General features: G+C 46.4%; 1 protein-coding gene across 2 annotated transcripts; it reads right to left on the bottom strand.

The window, feature by feature from the left end:
• Positions 1–3197: 3197 nt before the first annotated feature.
• On the bottom strand, positions 3198–18403 carry LOC106847401 (zinc finger protein 543-like). Of its 2 annotated transcripts, XM_014866665.3 has the most exons (5): positions 17985–18403; positions 17100–17258; positions 15596–15722; positions 10374–10469; positions 3198–5664 (listed from the first exon to the last, which is right to left on the bottom strand). In XM_014866665.3, the coding sequence occupies exons 3-5, from the start codon at positions 15720–15722 to the stop codon at positions 3827–3829; spliced, it is 2061 nt and encodes a 686-aa protein (XP_014722151.1). In that variant the 5' UTR covers positions 17100–17258; positions 17985–18403; the 3' UTR covers positions 3198–3826. The 2 variants fall into 2 exon arrangements, with proteins under 2 accessions (XP_014722151.1, XP_070354752.1); XM_070498651.1 differs by lacking the exon at positions 17100–17258 and having other exon boundaries at positions 17985–18156.
• Between the last annotated feature and the right edge of the window lie 378 nt (positions 18404–18781).

The raw sequence follows: 18781 nt of genomic DNA, 5'->3' as shown, positions 1-18781 counted from the left end.
TTCTAGTATCAGGAATAAAACAGGAGATACAACCCCAGATGCTCCTGTCACGAAAAGAATAAGAGAATACTTCAAACAATTCCACGAATTTAGTTAGAAAACTAGATGAAATGGAGTAATTCCTCCAGAAGGGCAATCTATCAAAACCCACCTAAGGGCCGGTCTGGTGGTGTAGTGGTTAAGGTCACATGCTCTGCTTCCGCAGATGGGGTTTGCCAATTCAGATCCTGGACGTGGACCTATGCACCACTCATCAAGCCATGCTGTGGCAGCATCCCACATAGAAGAACTAGAATGACTTGCAACTAGGATATACAACTATGTACTGGGGCTTTGGGGAGGGAAAAAACAAACAAAAAACCCCCACCCAATATGAAACAGATACTGTGAATAGTACTATATTGATTAAATTAAATAAATTGTAATTAAAAGCATCCAAAAGAGAAATCTCCAGGCCCAAATGGTTTCACTGGAGAATTCTACCAAACATTTAAAGATGAAATAACACCAATTCTACAAGATCTCATTCAGAAAAAAAAAAAAGAGAGAGGAAGAACACTTCCTAGTTCATTCTGGGAGGCCATTATTACTCAGACACCAATATCAGTACAAAAAAATTAAACTAAAGACCAACACGCTCATGATTTTAGACACAAAATTCCTCCACAAAATATTAGCAAATGAAATGGTGCAACACATATATATAAAGAATTATATTTCGTGACCTGGTGGGGTATATTGCAGGGATCCAAGGCTGGTTCGACATTCAAAAACCAGTCAAAGCAATCCATCCCATCAAAAGGCTACTGAAATCACAACAATTGAAGAGGAAAAAGTATCTGACAAAACTCAACACCCATTCATAATGAAAGCTCTTAGCAAATTAGGAGAGAAACTTTCCAAACTGGATAAAAAGATCTACATAAAAACACACAGCTATCATCATATTTAATGGTCAACACTGAAAGCTTTCTCCCCAACACTAAGAACAAGGTAAGTGTGTCCTCTTACCATTTCTATTCAACATTGTACTGGAAGTTCTAGCTAGTGTACTAGCGTACTGTAAAGATAGGAAAGGGAAATAAAAGGGATACAAATTAGGAAAAAGAAATAAGATGTTTGCTATCTGCTGATATTATTGTTTATGAAGAAAATCCCAAGGAATCTACAAAAAAAACTGCTAGGGGGGCCAGCCTAGTGGCATAGTGGTTAGGTTTGCACACTGTGCTTCAGTAGCCCAGGTTCGGATCCCAGGCACGGACCTACACTTCACTCATCAAGCCACGCTGTGGTGATGACCCACATAGAAAATGGAGGAAGATTTGCACAGATGTTAGCTCGGGGCCAAACTTCCTCACAAAAACCACAAAAACCCTCCCAGAATAAGTGAGTTCAGTAAGGTCACAAAATACAAGGACAACACATAAAAATTAATTATCTTTCTCTTATAACAGCAATGACCACATGCCAAATAAAATTAAAAACTCATGAGGTCGGCCCTGTGGCTGAGCGGTTAAGTTTGCATGCTGTGCTTTGGCGGCCCAGGATTTCGCAGGTCTGGATCCTGGGTACAGACATGGCACTGCTCATCAGGCCATGCTGAGGCAGTGTCCCACAGAGCACAACCAGAAGGACCTGCAACTAGAATATACAACTATGTCCTAGGGGTTTTGGGGAGAAGAAGGAAAAAAAAAAGAAGAAGATTGGCAACAGATGTTAGCTCAGGTGCCAATCTTTCAGGGGGGAAAAAAATCCTCCCCCACATGACTCCAAAAAGAGGCACCTAAGACAAAAATCTAACAAAATATGTTCAGGATCTATAAGCTGAAAAATTAAAAAACACTAATGAAATAAACCAAAGAGGATCTAAACAAGTGGAGAGACATACCTCATTCATGGACTAGAAAACTCAACATAATAAAGATGCCAAATCTCAACAAAATGATCCATGGAATAATGCCATTTATATCAAAATCACAGCAAGATGTCTTGTAAATATAGACAAGCCCATGATAAAATTTATATGGAAAGCCAAAGAAAAAAACTGATATGGAAAGCTAAAGCAATTTTTAAAAACATAAAGAGGGAGGAATCATTTTACCCAATTTTAAGACTTAGTGATAGCTATAGTATTCATGATAGTGTGGTACTGGCAGAAGTTTAGACACACAGATCAAGGCTATAATATGGAGAAACAGACCAACATGAATACGCTGAACTGATTTTTGACTAAGTAGTAAATGCAATTCAGTGGAGATAAGATAGTCTGTTTAACAAATATGCTGGAACAACTAAACATCCTCAGGAAAAAAGGAAAGAAACTCAGTCTAAAGCTCACATGGTAAGGCAAAACTTAACTCAACACGCAGAGTTTTAAATGTAAAGGTTAAACGATAAAACTTTTAGGAGAAAATATTCAGGACCTACAGCTTGCTGAAGATTACTGAGACATGACATGAAAAGGATGAAGAGGAGACTTCACGATAATGCTATGGATTAACACAACAAAAATGACCGGGCCTACAATGGCAATACAAAACTACATGCGTGGTCATTTAAGCGGCCCTGAGGAGGGTTCAAAGTGAATACAGGATTATTTTTACATCTTTCTTAGAGTATATTTTTTAACGTGAGGGAATACTATCACACGTAGTTCAAAAAAACACCAAAGGAGGAATTCTAAAATACCCTGATAAAAGGTTCTAGTCTTTAGTCATTACACCAGGACTAAGCCCATGGTGACAACTATGCAGCACACACGTACCTGCCTGCACACATGCCCACCTCACCTCTTAAATTCTAGTCGCTCTACTTGACAGTGAATCTTCACATCATCTTTTATAACATTAAAAATGATCTGTGTGTTTGTTTTTCTGAGTTTATCACTATCCTTCAACTTATTTTAGCTATGTGTTTTGTTTTGGCTCTAATTCGACCCCTAGAAAACTGTTGGAGAAACCTCTCTAAAGAGGGTTGAAGAAGCTCAGAAACCATAATAAGAGGGGAGAATCAGGATTCATCTGGGAAGGTTGCCTAGCCACACTGTCATCCTCACCCCACAGAAAAATAAAGAAAAAAAATAAGTAGATCAAGCATGAATGTTGGGTGGTTAAAGATACATGAAGAAACATGTTTTTAAAAATATCAGTCTTAAGTGTGCGGTATAATGGACCCATTCATATGTATATCTTTATCTCCTTAAATATTAAAGTTATTTTCTCATATTTCTCATGCAGACTTATGCCACTCAAGGGTTGAGACAATGCTATAGAACAAAGGCATTCAAAAAATGTTTCCAGACCTGCCCTCAACTGTCTGACTGTCCTGACAATGGACAGAAGTGAATGTCTATACAAGACAAATGAAGGGTATAAGGCCTTGTCTCTGAACAACACTCCCCTCTCCCTGAATCAACTAAGGGATGACAAATTGCCACAGGCTGGTCACAGAAGTCTGAGAGAAGATGTGCTTGCATTTCTTTCTCTTTTCTCTTCCATGTCTTCTCCTTCTTTGTTTAAATATTCCTGAGATAACACTGCAGTGTAAACTAAGGAGAAAGATGTGGCTGAAGGTTTTGCTAAGTGCACAATAAAGACTGGATTACTCTCCTGGATGAATCTCAGACGTGGAATAAGGCTCTAGGCTGGGTCAATTTCCAATACGACTCTTCAGATGACAACTGATATCCTGCAACAGGGCTTCTCACAGAGAAGAAAACTGAGGGGTTTCTCTTTGGTATGAATGATCAGATTCTGAGTAAGATGTTTTCTCTGGCAAAAGATTTTCCTCAGTGTTTACATTCAAAGTCTTTCCCCAGTAGGAGTTCTTAGAGGATGACTGAGGATTGCCCATTTGGGAAGGGTTTTCCCACTTCTGCCACACTGACAGGGTTTCTCCCAGAATGAACCCTCTGATGCTGAGTGAGGGATGAGCTTCGACTGAAGGACTTTCCACACTCACTACACTCATAGGGCTTCTCTCCAGTGTGGATGATGGAATGACGAATGAGGCTTGTGCTCCAGCAGAAGGATTTCCCGCACTCCATGCATTCATAGGGTTTCTCTCCACTATGAATCCGCTGATGCCTTGTGAGGCCTGACCTGCGGTTGAAGGCCTTCCCACACTCCATGCACTCAAAGGGCTTCTCTCCAGCATGGATGCTGATGTGCCGAATGAGGTCTTTCCTAGTGCTAAAGCCTTTCCCACATTCTTTGCACTCAAAAGGTTTTTCTCCAATGTGGGCCCTTTTATGCAAGATAAAAGTGTAGCAGTAGGTGAAGGCCTTTCCACATTCAGTGCACACAAAAGGCTTCTCCCCAGTGTGGATAATGGCATGTCGAATGAGGTTTGCCCTCTGGCAAAAGGCCTTGCCGCACTCTATGCATTCATAGGGCTTCTCTCCACTGTGAATCCGCTGGTGTCTTGTGAGGTATGACCTGCGGTTGAAGGCCTTCCCACACTCCATGCACTCATAGGGCTTCTCTTCAGTGTGGATGCTGAAGTGTCGAATGAGGTCTGACCGATTGCTAAAGGCTTTCCCACATTCTTTGCATTCATAGGGTTTTTCTCCAGTGTGGGCCCTTTTATGCAAGATAAAAGTGGAGCAGTGGGTAAAGGCCTTTCCACATTCAGTGCACTCATAGGGCTTCTCCCCAGTATGACTCCTCTGGTGCTGCTTGAGGTGTGACCTGCGATAGAAGGCCTTCCCACACTCAAGGCACTTATATGGCTTCTCTCCGGTGTGAATGACGTAGTGTTGTATCAGGTCTGTGCTGTCACAAAAGGCTTTCCCACATTCGTTGCATTCGAATGGTCTCTCTCCACTATGAATCTGCTGGTGCCATGTAAGGTGTGACCTGCGGTTGAAGGCCTTCCCACACTCCAAGCACTCAAAGGGCTTTTCCCCTGTGTGGATGATGTAGTGTCGAAGAAAACCTGTCTTATCTCGAAAGGCTTTCCCACATTCTTTGCACACAAAGGGTTTTTCACCAGTGTGGCTTCTGTTATGCAAGACTAAATTGGAGCGATGGGTAAAGGCCTTTCCACATTCGCTGCACATATAAGGCTTCTCTCCAGTGTGAATCCGCTGGTGCCTGGTGAGGTGTGACCTGCGGTTGAAGGCCTTCCCACACTCCATGCACTCATAGGGCCTCTCCCCAGTGTGGATCATGTGGTGCTGGAGAAGGTGTGTGCTCTTGCTAAAAGTTTTCCCACACTCTGTGCATTCATAGGGCTTCACTCCAGTGTGAATCTGCTCATGTCGAACAAGGAAGCAGTTCTTGTTAAACACTTTCCCACATTCCTCACACTTATAGGGATGTTTCTCTTCGTCGATTGAGGGATCTTTTGCTGGTCCGTGTGAGTCACGTTCATAGACAACATCTGGAGAGACTCGCTCCCATACAATCCTTGAGTATAGACCATCATCTGTCCCTAAACCATCACGTTCAGGGCTCATTTTCCCAGGGAGCATGTCCCTCTGGAGGTCTATCTCTGGTCTGGAGTGGCCTTCCAGAATTTCCAATAGCTCATCCTGATCCTTGCCTTGCCCCTCCTGGGAGTCCCCTGGGGCTCGCTGAGTCAGGTGTTCCTGGGGTGAGACGTCCTCAGACAAGGCCAGGTGAGAAGGACTAGGTTCTGTGGTCTCAGGTTCTGTGCTCTCACCTGAAGGGAATATAATATACAAAAGGGCTCAGTAGAGATGGCAACGTAGAATAAATGAAATCACCACTTCACTGAGAACAAGAAGATGAAAATAGAGGCTTGCACCTGCTGTTTTTTCAAATCTCTGAAACGCAGGTTTGCAACTTCTTTCTTTTTGGTCTTGGACTCTTGAAACCTTTAGAGATGAAACCCAGAGGGACAGGACTGATGGGGGACAGACTGTCTGGAGATAAGGGTTGGGTAGAGTAATGATGACATGGGACATGGTGAGTTTGCTCAAAGCAAGAACATCTCCAGGTGCTACAAGAGGCCAGCGAAGGGGCACCTAATGCAGCTTAGATGGGAGACAGAAGAGGTCAGGGAGGCTCCCAGACAGGGTGCCTTATGAGCTGAGTCCTCCTAGAGAGGTAGAAGTTGCTGTATAAAGAAAGTGGGAAGGCCATTTCAGCCTTAGGAAATAGAATGAACAAAGGCAGAGTCTCCCAGTAATCAGGGAACTGCAGTGCATGAGGATGGGGTTGTTGAGAGTGGATCCTCCAAGAGGGGAGTAGTGTCCTTACAAGAAGACACCAAGAGAGCTTGCTGCTTCTCTCTGCCATGTGAGGACACACCTCTGCACATCAGGAAGCAGACCCTCATCAGACACCAAATCTGCAAGCACCTTGATCTTGGACTTCCAGCGTCCAGAACTGTGAGAAACAAATGTCTGTTGTTTAAGCCCCCTAGTCTGTGGCATTCTTGTTATAGCAGCCCAAACTAAGACAGCAAAGTATGAGTAACATTCTCATTCTGGAGTTTGGTGATGTTAAGTGTATTATTTCAAAAAGGAATGAATGAATAAATAAATAATGTAATTAATATATCAATTAATCAAGGTCATTCATAAATCAGTGATAACAATGTGTCACAAACCAAGGTTTATGATTAAACGAAATCTCTACCTGAGGTCCACTAAACAAAAGTAGGAAGTCATATGACTATTATGATTAAGATCATGGTCTCTGACCACAAAATCCCTAGACACAAAAACCTATTGAGTTCCAGAAGAACTCAATATTAGCTTTCTGGCACCTGGCAATGCACTCAAATTCCATAAGCCTTCATTTTCTCTTCTAAAGAATAAAGCTAAAAAGAGAGGCTGCCTTGTAGAACTGCTGTGAGGATCAGGTGAAACATCGCATATACCATATTCAGGATGGTGCCAGACGCCAACTGAAAAATCAACACACATGAGCTTTAAGTTTTTGTTATAGGTTAGTCAAATAATATTCAGCTGGAACCTAACTAGGAAGCACATAATTGAAGGTCTAAGAATGTATGGATTAACCTTGGAGAGTATTTAAGAGTAAGAAGAAAGGGTCACGAGATGCCTGATGAGCCAACATTAAAGTAGTGACCAGAGTAAAAAGAGAACAAAGGTCCAGTGAGAACAGGGGCAGAGGACCCAGAGGGCCAAATGCTCAAGCGCAAGACCATCTGAAAAGCCTGTGCTATGTCGTGAGCTCACGTGGCATGGAGGTCAAGTGTCAGCTCTGGAGCCAGAACACCTCAGCTCAAACTCTGCCTGAACCGACTCAGCTGACACTGGACAAATTACTTAGCCAATCCTGTCTCAATTTCCTTGTCTGAAAACCTAACTTTCAGTTCCTGCCTCACAGGTTGTCGCGAGAGTTAAATGAGAAAATGCCTGTAGAGTGCTCAGCATGGTGCTGGACACCACAGCAGCATCCAGTAACTACCACTATGGCCGCTGCTGTATTTGAAAATGGGGAGCAAAGCAGTGACGTACAAGGAACATTTGAGTGCTGTAGTGCAGAGGACCCTCCCTGAAGGCCGGGAATGTGAAAAGGTGCAGCCGCTCTGCAGAAGAATTTGGCAGTTCCTACTAAAGCTAAACATACTCCTACTCCATAACTTGACCTGTACACAGACCTGGATATATTCCTAACCAGAATCAGTGCTTACATACACCAAAAAACATAACAAGCAGAATTAGGTTGAAAACAACAGGGATGCCCATCAAGAGGGGAATGGAGAAATGAGCACAGTTTTTCGCACAATGAGATATTACGCTTTAACAAGAGCGAACAAACGCCAACTGTACACAACCACATGAGAAGAACCTCACAGACACTATGATGGTCAAAAGAAGACAGATATGACAGACAGGATACTGTGGGGTTCAACAGTCAAACTGTATCTATGCTGACAGTCTACATAGGGCTTACCTAGCAGAAGGGGCTACTGAGGGCAGGAAACCCTGATGAGGTGCTAGAAATATTCTATATATTGACCCAGGTGGTGGTTACATGGGTTTATACGTATACAAAAATTCATCCGGCTGACTTCTGAAGATTTCTCGACAAAACAGCATATGAGTTACACTTCGTTCCAAAAGTAAAATAATAGACAATGGGAGGTATGGAACACAAGTGTAGACATCTCTTGCAAGAATGAGACAAGTTCTCCAAGAAAATGAATTGTACAGGGAAAGTACAGTCAACGACAGCATGAAGTCATTAGAGAGGCATAAGCATTTTTTTTTTTTGGAGGGAGATTAGCCCTGAGCTAAGATCTACTGCCAATCTTCCTCTTTTTGCTGAGGAAGATTGGCCTTGAACTAACATCTGTGACCATTTATCTCTATTTCATACCTGGGACTCCTGCCACAGCATGGCTTGATAAGTGGTGTGTAGGTTGGTGCCTGGGATCTGAATCGGTGAACCCTGTGCCACCAAAGCAGAGTGCACAAACTTAACCTTTAGGCCACCAGGCCAGCCCCGAGGCATAAGTATTTTTTATTTACTTTCCCCAAGTGTGAGGCAACTGAGCATATTTTTCTGTTGAGTAGACAATGGATAGTTACAGAAGAGGCAGAAAAGAAGTGAAGAGGCAAGTTCCCTAAAAACGTATGATCTAGACTCTGGCGTGGGAATTGGCCATGGTCCAGAGCAAGGCCTCCTCTAGGACAGCGAGAAGGGAAGCTACACGTGAGAGATTGAGATGAATGTGTAAGGGCTGAGGATCAAGCAACACAAGGACGTACACTGTGTTTTCGCCATGAAAACATGTGGAGACATCAGTGGTTGGGGGAGCAGTGAAGGCCTGGAACCAGATGTGAGCAGCTGGAGGAACTGGTGTGGAAGACAGGGAAGATCAGAGCCACAGAAGAGATGTGGGGAGACCACTCAGAGTGTGCTGGCACCACCCAGGTAGAAGATGTAAACCTGGACAGAGACTGGGGATGGGTCTCCTGTGGGTGGTGGAGGTGATGGCGTCAAGAGACTTGCACGTAAGATGGACATGAGTTGGATTTGTCTGGATGCAGGAGTTGGTGGAGACGGACGTGTTGAGGAGCTGTCAGGGGCTGTACCCAGCCTTCTAACCTGCAGGGGAGGTGGGAGGAGCAGGAAAGATCATTAGCTCCCTCCCAGGCATACTGAGCGAGAGGGGCCTTTTCCACATTCACAGGAGATGTGGGATTCAGGACAAGGGTGAAAGTTTGGAACAGACTCTGAGGGGCTATGGAGAGGATGGTCAAAGACACTCACAGGCTGGCTGAGCAGCCCAAGGGACAAATAGAAGGGAGACAGCATGACTCTGTGGTGGCACCAATCACCACACATGATGGCCCCAGCGCCTCAGCAGTTCAGATGTGGGGCAGAGAAGGTCAACTGTCACCTTGAGGTTTTTATTAAACAGGAGGGGCAGGACGACAGGGAACAAGGGAGTGCTGCTGAGTTTCTGACACCCAGAGGAGGGGTGGAGGGAGAAGGTGGGACAGGGTGGGATGCAGAGTGTAGCTGGAAAGGCCTTGCTTCCTTCAAGTTCAGAAGGAAATGTGAGAGAGTCTCATTACCCAACAGGACTAACAGCATGATGTGAATAATACTAATAGCTTACTTTTGCTGAGCCACTCACCACGGGTTAGGCCCAGTGCGAAGCAGATTCATGATAATCGATTACATCCTCAAACAACCCAATGACACAGAAGCTATTATGACTAGCATTTTCCAGGAACAGACTGAGTGTAGCAGACCACACTCACCCAACACTTTGCTCCTCTCCTTGGACACACAGCTCAGCCTCATTTCCCAGCCCAAGGCACCCAAGTGAGGCCAAATGTCTTGTCAGTGGAAAGGGAGGGGAATAATGTGTGTGAGAGTCAGTGTGACATCTTCCATTTTCTGTCGTTTCTCCTTGCCAGCTGGAGGACGCCAGGACACCTTAAAGTCTCATGTTGATGACAGAAGGTACTTGGGTCCCTGAATAACTGCGTGGTACCCAGCTCTCTGCTGACCCACATGGTCCTTGGTGTGAGGAAAATACTTTTCATACACTGAGCCACCAAGACTTGGAAACAGCTTGTCAGTGAGGTTTACCTTGGCTGATCTCATCTACAAAGGCACAGCAAGAGGTGCGAGCTCCTCAGGGCCACAAGGCTGCTGTGTGTCACAGCTATTGTTTTTTTAAGCCCAAGCAGCTGGAGCTGAGAGCCTGAACTTACCTACATACCCCCAGGAGCAGGAAAGAGTGTGACGGGGAGGAGGGGAGGGAAGGGGGCAAAGGGACCCCAGGTTAAAAGGCTCCATGGACCCCAAGCCTCCAGAAAGTCCGCAACAAGGGAACTGCCACAAATTCCAGACGCTGTGGTCGTCGTGCTGTCTGCAAGCTGCTGTGACCCCCACTGGCCAGCTGCTGGCACCCACCTGTGCAGGAGCTTGGGGAGAGGCCTCTCTTCAACGTCCATAACTCTGGGCTGTGCTCCAACTGGTAGATCAGCTCTGGTTTGGGTAAAGGACAGCCTGTTCACAGAGAAAGGAAGAGGACACGGGGATTTTAGTGAGAAGAAACTCCTCGCTCTAGATTGGGACTTCAGGATTTGGAGGAGACCTGGGAATGGAGCTGCTCCCATCCGTGCAAACAAAATGCTGGGACTTGGAAATGAACTGCAAAAACCCCAGCACCAATTCCCTTTGATCTCTACCCTATAGAGTCCCAGCACTGCTCAGACATATTTCCTGAGGATGCTTTCTAATGACTCCAAGTCAGGGGCCTCAACCTCCCTGCACCTCCTAACGCCTGGGTGCCTGGCAGCCACCGTAGACCACTTCAAACAAAATCTCTTGGGGAGGCCTGGGTATCAGCCGACTTTAAACACACCCCCGGTGATGGCAGCCCGCCCGGTAGGTTAAAAAGCCCTGGTCTCCATCATCTCACAAATGGCATCCCTGATCATCGGTAGTCTGAGGCAGGCAGGTCACCTATGCCAGCCACTCTGAGTAAAGAGGAAGCCTTATTCCAGAAGCAATGAACGAGGTGCCTGCAGCTCCTGTCATCCTGAAGCATCTTGTGACTTCTGTGAGGGAACCATCCTGAGCATCAGGATCAAGGAGAGGAAGCAAAGAAACAGATAACCGGGTTGCCACCCACCAACCTGAGAGCCAGCACCACCTTTGAACTTCTTATTAGGCAAGATAATAAATTTCTTCAGGGTGAAGACTGTTTGAGCTGGTCTGTCATGTAGCCAAACACATACTGACAAATATACGGGTAACGACTCTGTAGAGAAACCAACGGCAGAGGTTCCAGGACCCACAGAAAGCTCATTGGCAGATCCTGAACCAAAGCTCAGACTCATCAGTCCTCGCTAAGAAAATGTTCACTGATGTCTGCCAGAGGGCAGTGGAAAGATAAATGAGACCTTCCTTCAGCTCTGTCAGGAGTCATGCCCCTCTGACCTCAGGACCTTTGCACACATCAGCCCTTCTACCTGAAATGCTGTTCTCTCCTCATCTTGCTCCATCCAGCTAACTCTCTTTGGCTCTCAGCTCAAATATCATTTCCTGAGAAGACTTCACTTAACTGTGGCTTGTGAGTTCATGTGCTTCATCGGTCTGCCATGTTGCCATGGGATTTTTAATCCTAACAGTAAGCCAAAAACTAATATTTAGGGAACTTTCTGGGTTCAGTTCTGCATGTAGGAGCTTGGAAGTCACCACTCCATCCTAACAAGTGAAAAGCTGAGCAGACTAAAAAATCAACTCTTCTTGGATCAGTAACAGAGGGGAGGACACAGGGCAAACTGCTATCTCCAAGACTGGAGAGATAGGCAGTGAACATGGGCAGTCATGGCACAGGAGCAGAGACCTGTGAGCAGAAAAGCCATGGAACCAGTGCCAGGATAGCAAATCTGAAATGTAATGAACGAAAGGCTAGAGGCTTGGTGTGAACAACGCTGAGAGTAAAAACACTGCAGGGGGACACAGTCATGGGGGAGCCCTCACAGTATTATGAGATTTACCTCCAGGAGCTCAACCAGATTCACACAGTAAATAGAAGAGAAAAAGCCCCTTCAGCTTCTGGCAGGGGGAAGGAAACAGAACTAATTTTGAAACACACCACAGCACTCTGTTCTTAACAAGGCCTGCCTTCAGGAGAGGCTAGTTACCCGGAGCCTACACCGCTGGGGTTTTATCAGAGCCTAACTGACCTGGGGAAGGAAAATACCCAACTCCAGTCAACTATAGCCATCTTGTCCTACCTAACAGGCAGAGAAAAAACTGAGGAACATTCGTGACAGTTACAGTCGAGGCAGTGGCTCAGTGAAAGCCCAGCCCTAATCCTAGGACCACAGAACATCTTGCCCTCTCCCCACCTCTCACCACCTCATCACTAAAGGCCTATTTATAGCACCTCCTTTTACCCACCACATCATGTCTGTCTATCAAGAAAATATTACAAGTCATACCAAAAGGCAAAAACCACAATTTGAAGAGACAGAACAAGCATCAGAACCAGACATGTCAGGGATGTTGAAATTATCAGACTGGGAATTTAAAACAACATGCTCAGGGCTCTAATGGATGAAGTAGACAGTACACAAAAAAAGACGGGCAAAGTAAGCAGAGAAATGGAAATCCTAATTACAAACCAAAAAGAAATGCTACAGATCAAAACCACTGAAGAACACCTTTCACGGGCTTATCTGTAGACTGCACACGGCTGAAGAAAGAAATCTATGAGCTTGAGGATGTATCAACAGAAACCTCCAAAATAGAAAAGCAAAGAGAACAAAGCCTGAAAAAAACAGAACAGATTATCCAAGGACTGTGGGATAACTATAAAAGGTGTAACATACAAGTAATGAAAATAACAGAAAGAGAAAAGACAACAAAACAGAAGAACTACTTGAAACAATAATGACTGAGAATTTCCCCAAATTAATGTCAGACACCAAACCACAGATACAGGAAGTGGAGAGAACACCAAGCAGGATAAATGCCCCAAAAAAACCCCAAAAGCAAAAAAAAACACACCTAGGTAGGTATGTCATTTTAAAACTACAGAAAATCAAAGATAAAAAAAAAAGTCCCAAAAGAAGACAGAGGGAAAAGACACCTTACCTACAGAGGAACACAGACATGAATTATATCTGATTTCTCCTCGGAAATCATACAAGCAAGAAGACAGTGGAAAGAACTATTTAGAGTGTTCAGAGAAAAATCCCACCAGCCTTAAATTCTGTACCCTGTGAAATTACCCTTCAAAAGTGAAGGAGAAATACAGAATTTCTCAGAGAGGGGCCAGCCCCGTGACCAAGTGGTTAAGTTTGCACGCTCCGCTTCAGCAGCCCAGGGTTTCACTGGTTCCAATCCTGGGCACAGACATGGCACAACTCATCAGGCCATGCTGAGGCAGTGTCCCACATGCCACAACTAGAAGGACCCACAACTAAAACATATGCAACTAGGTACTGGGAGGATTGGGGGAGAAAAAGTAGGAAAAAAAAGAAAAAAGAAAAAACAACAGAAAAGCAAAGCAAATCTTTAAAAAAAAAGAATTTCCCAGAGAAACAAAAATTAAAGGAATCCGTTGGCATCAGACCTGCCTTACAAAAAATGTTAAAAGTTCTTTAGAGAGAAGTAAAATGATATAGGTCAGAAACTTGGATCTACAAAAACAAAAGAGGAATATCAAAGAAGGAATAAGAAGATAAAATAACTTTTATTTGTTTTAACTGATCTAGGAGATAACAGTGTGTTCAAAATAATAATAGCAACAATGTACTCGACTGTGTACACTTATGTATATATCTGGTGTGTGCGGGTGTATATACATGCTTACCTGTGCTTATATAGAAGTGATATGAACGACAGCAATGATACAAAGAACAGCAAGGAGGAATTAGGATTATTTTGTTATAAAGTCTCACACTACCTGTGAAGTAGTACATAGTGTTATGTGAAAGTGGACTTTGCTGTAAATGTATACTGCAAACTCTAGAGCAACCACTAAAAAAAGTAAGGGAAAAAAAACTATAACTCATACACTAAGAAAGAAGAGAAAACGGAATCATATGAAATGCTCAACTGAACAGCAAAACGAGAAAAAGAACAGAAGACAAAAATAGGAACAAAGAACAAGGATGACCAATAGAAAACAGTAACAAATATGTAGATATTCCTTCAACTATATCAATAATCACTTGGAACATCAATGGTCTAAATGCTCCAATGGTCTAAATGTCCCATTGTTCCAAACCATTTGCCCTCACAATAGCCCTGTGAAATAGATACTATATTACCTCACTTTATCTGTGAGATACCTGAGGTACAGAGGGGTTCAGTAACTTGCTCAGGAATATACAGTTCACAAGCAGCAGAGTGGGGATTGGATATCCGGGCTGTGGCACCAGACCCATGTCTGCCAAGTGCTACACAAAAGAGGACCAGCAATGCTCCTGTGTGGGTCCAGCAGCTTCAGACCAAGTGGGCTATGGTGGTGAGAAAGATGTGAGCAGGAGGATTCAATCCCCAGGAAACAGGGGCCACAGGGAGGGGCAGACTTGATGACATCAGACTTTAGCATTTCATGAACCACTAAAAATAAAAAATTGGAGATCTCATACAGTGATTTGGTCAAACAGAGACATCTGTATAAACATCAAACAGCATCTATTCTTATCAACATTTTACAAAAGAACGAACTTGCACTACCAAAAAATGCAGGAGAGAGCTTTTCACATGAAGACGTGTCTTTTCTTTTTTTTTTTTTTTTTTGTGTATGAGGAAGATTAGCCCTGAGCTAACGTCCGTTGCCAATCTTCCTCTTTTTGCTTGAGGAAGACTGTCACTGAGCCAACATCTATGCCAGTCTTCCTCTATTTTATGTGGGATGCCGCCACAGTGTGGCTCAACAAGCGGTGCTAGGTCTGTGGCCAGGATCTGAACCTGCGAACCCCAGGCCACTGAAGCAGAGCATGTGAATTTAACCACTACACCACCATCAGGCCAGCCCCTGAAGATATGTCTTTCAAATTGAACGGATTAAGCTTTATGAGGGACACACTGCAACAGCCCCATTTTCCTTACTTGCAGAGGATGGCATGCTGGGAGAATTAAACGAGTGAAGCATGAATAGAGACAATATAGACATACAGAAAGAAGTAGAGGCAAGGAATGCGTGGGCCTCAGAGAGGCAGAACTAAGTGACGACAACCATCTGCAAAATAAGTGTGGCGAAAAAAAACATTGTGAAAAGACAGTGACACGAGCAGACCCACAGAGAGAAGCCAGGACAAGAGACCCAGAAGCCAGGGCACAATTGAGCTTCTCTGGGTTCCTATACCAGTCCATCAAAGAGCCTCGCTGGAATGCCTGCCTCTGGGTTCTGCAAGACACCCTCATTTCCTCCCAACACATCCCTCTCCTTTGGCTGTGACCAAAGGCAAACCGTATTTCTTGCTCAACCCTCTCTAACTGAGACATAAGGAGACCAGGCAGAAAGAGGTAGTCCAGAAAACAACTGAGGTTGTGGGGAGGAGGGCAGGCAGGCTACAGAGGCCTTCTGAAGCAGCCAGGCCTGGAGCCAGAGGGTGGAATGAAGAAGGTGACAGGTCCTCCACATGGCAGAGTTGGGCACGTCTTACCCAGAGAGACCAGGAGCCCGCAGGTCTCCAGCATCACCTCCTGGTACAGGGTCCTCTGGGTGGGCTCCAACTGCCCCCACTCCTCCTGGGTAAAAGTCACGGCCACATCCTCAAAGGTCACAGACATCTGGAAAGTCAAAGAGAGGTAGTAGTGTTGGTCTTAGGGCCGTTGGATGAGAACAAAGACCATCTCTCTCGATGGTGAAGGTGCAATGAGACCAAACACCTCCCAAGGACTGAGCTCCGTGCTAAGCTCCAGGAGGCAGACACTGCTTTGCACTGATTACAGCAGAGTAGGGAACAGAAGCCTCCTATGCAGGAGCCAATGGAGAACGACACGGTCAGCACCATCCTGTGTGGGACAGAATGGTAAGGACTCTAACATGTCAGACGAAAGGAAAGAATAATAATGATAATGAAAACAATACAGTAATTACAGCAACAGTGCCTGAGACTCATTGGTCCTCACTGTGTGCCAGCCTTGTGCTGAGGGCTTTACATGTCGTGTTAAAGAGACTGAAAGTTCCCAGCTCTGAAGTCATACTCCTGAGGCTTGAATCCAAAATATTAAAATCAACACTTGCCTGCTATGTGAACTTGGAGATCTCACTTCATTTCCTGAACGTCGATTTCTGGATCAATACAATAATTCTCACTCAGCAATAATAGTTATGAGAATTAAAGAAAAAATACTTGTAAAAGAAAGACTAGGGTGACTGGTCATAGCACGTGAGGTCAACACCACCATCATCTTCACGTCAGTAGGGAACCTGAAGTCCAGGGAGCTCTACCAGTTCACCCAAAGTTTACATGTGTTCTGAGCAGAGACAGCATCTGAATTCAGTTCCCTCTGGTCTAGAGGCTAATTTCATAACGCCGACACTCCTCCATTAGTTAGCAAAGTAAAACTACAGTTACCAAAGACATGAAGCATTTCAACTAAATTTTGCAGTTACATTCATTTCTGCCACCACTGGAAACATTTCTGTAGACATGGGCAGAGGAGCTGGCTCATTATCACCCACCTCAGAGGACAGTCATCTGAGTTGCTGGCACCTGCTTGGGAAGTGGCAGGGCCTGGACCAGCTCCTGTCACCTTCTGCACCTCGGAGAATCCACAAGGAGCCATTACTTCTTTTTCCTACCTCAGTCCTGACAACACGTATCCCTGAGGACAGACTACTTCAGGACTAGGAAACAGGACTTGCCGAGGACAATGCAGGCTGGGCCATGAGAATAATGGCCTCTGACTGGCCACATTTCTGTTCTGGCTGAGCAGGATGGAACATTCAGCAAATGACACACAGTCTGGCCCTCCTAGGACATGTCTCAGCACATGGGAGGGGAGGGCAACCATGGCAACTCCACAGGTCCTCTGGGGACCCCTTAAACAACCAATATACCTTTTTTCTGTCCATACATTTCCACCTGCTGAAATACCACGTCGCCCACTGGTGCCCAAGACCACCACTGGAAGGAAGCCCACTCTGCTTGCAGAGTTTACCTTAGGTGTCACCTGCAGGCCTCCCTATCCACTGTTCAGGGAGAAGAGGGTAAAAACACAGGTTGTGGTGGTGAAACACTGGTTGTCAGCTTCTGCTGCTTAAGAGCTGCAGCGAACTTGGCCAGGTAACTGAATCTCTCTAAGTCTCAAGCCGTACTTCTGCAAAACAGTAATAGTACCAGAACTTAACTCTGAGGAGCCGAGGATTAAATGAAGTGACACATTACGCCTGCCTGTCAGCCCACAGCAAGGACTCAATGAAGGCCAGCTATTATGGTTCTTTTATTACTGTTTCCTCTTTGTTCCCACAACATCCTGGGCAGATTCCACGATGCCCCCTTATTTAATGTTGCCAGGATTCCTACACAGAAATGCCAGAGAATGAGCAAGCCGGGAAGGGGTCATTTTAGCCTGAACTGCCAGGAAAGGCCTCTCCAAATGGGTGACATCTGAGCGGAGGTCAGCAGGATGTGAGAGGGAGGCCCTGCGAAGACACACGGACAGCGTCCCAGGCAGAGGCCAGCGCAAAGACCAAGGCTGGGGATGAGAGGGAACCGAGCACGGCCAGCTGGCTTTGTCTGAAGACCCGTGAACCAGGGAAGAAGGACGGTCAGAAGAGGGGGCGGGGGCGGGGGACGGGACCTGCAGGCCTCGGCGGCGCGGGCCTTGGAGGGAAGCTTCATTCATCCTTCCCGCACCGACTGAACACCCGCCAGAGACCTGACACTGCTGCAGCACTGCGGATAGGGACAACCCGGCGCCACTTGCTGGGAACAAACGATAAGGACAGAGAGAAATCGAGGGGCTCAGCTGGCCTCTAGCCCGCACAGGAGCCCGCCCCGAACTAGGAGAGAGGCTGCAATGCCGAAAACGCCGTCCACTCACCCGCGCCGGGTCCCTCCACGGCGTCGCCATCATGGCCCCCCGTGGAGAGCGCGGGGCCCGGAGCGGCGGCGACAGAGGCGGCTTCAGGATTCAGCCGACCGCCACCCCCCCCCCCCCGGTACCCAGAGCGGGGTGGCCTCGGCTGACTGTCGCCCTCCGAGCTTCCGTTTCCCCGGCGTGAAAGGCGCACCAGACCCAGGGCGTCGCGTCAGGGGACAGAGGCCAGGGCCCCTGGGGGCGCTCACGGGACACCCCCGTCACGGAGGACGCGGCCGGGTGTCGGGCCCGCGCAAAGACGCAGAGGCGGACCCAGCCTTCCTCGCCGCCCCTCCCTGCTCGGGCCTGGGGAACGCCCCCGGCACTTCTCCCACGGCCCCACAGGCGGGGAGGGCCGGCCCGGCACAGGCAGACGACGTACCAATCGGAGGGCCGGAAGCCCGCCCCCGCCGGCCTGGGCCGCAGGAAACGCTCCTGTCCTGGGCCGTCATTGGCCCAGCGCCCGCCGCAGACACCCGATGCACAGCCTTCTGGGTAGTGTAGTTTTTTTCCCCTACAAGCCACCGGCCGGGGTTAACTTTCGGAGCCTGCGTTCTCCCGCTGAAGTGCGCATGAGGACCCGAACGCCGTGTCATCCCGCCTCTTCGCAGTCGGAACAATTCGGGGGAACGAAGAGGGGGCGAGACCGTGCGTTCTACGCGCGGGGAAATCGAGGCTCAGGAGGCGGGCACCTTCGCCCGGGGTCGGGGCAAGTGCAAAGGGGCGGAACCGGCCCGGCTGGGCTTGGGACTCCCTTGCGC

The sequence above is a fragment of the Equus asinus genome, chromosome 26, assembly GCF_041296235.1.
Source record: "Equus asinus isolate D_3611 breed Donkey chromosome 26, EquAss-T2T_v2, whole genome shotgun sequence".
Lineage (NCBI taxonomy): Eukaryota > Metazoa > Chordata > Mammalia > Perissodactyla > Equidae > Equus > Equus asinus.
This window is presented reverse-complemented; position numbering and strand designations above follow the sequence as displayed.

Coding starts and splice junctions, on each gene's coding strand:
- LOC106847401 (XM_070498651.1), bottom strand. CDS start 18,017: ATGATGGCGACGCCGTGGAGGGACCCGGCGCGG. Junction 15,723..17,984: donor CGTGGAGGGACCCGGCGCGG/GTGAGTGGACGG, acceptor TTGACTTTCCAG/ATGTCTGTGACCTTTGAGGA. Junction 10,470..15,595: donor CGGGCTCCTGGTCTCTCTGG/GTAAGACGTGCC, acceptor CTCTGTGAACAG/GCTGTCCTTTACCCAAACCA.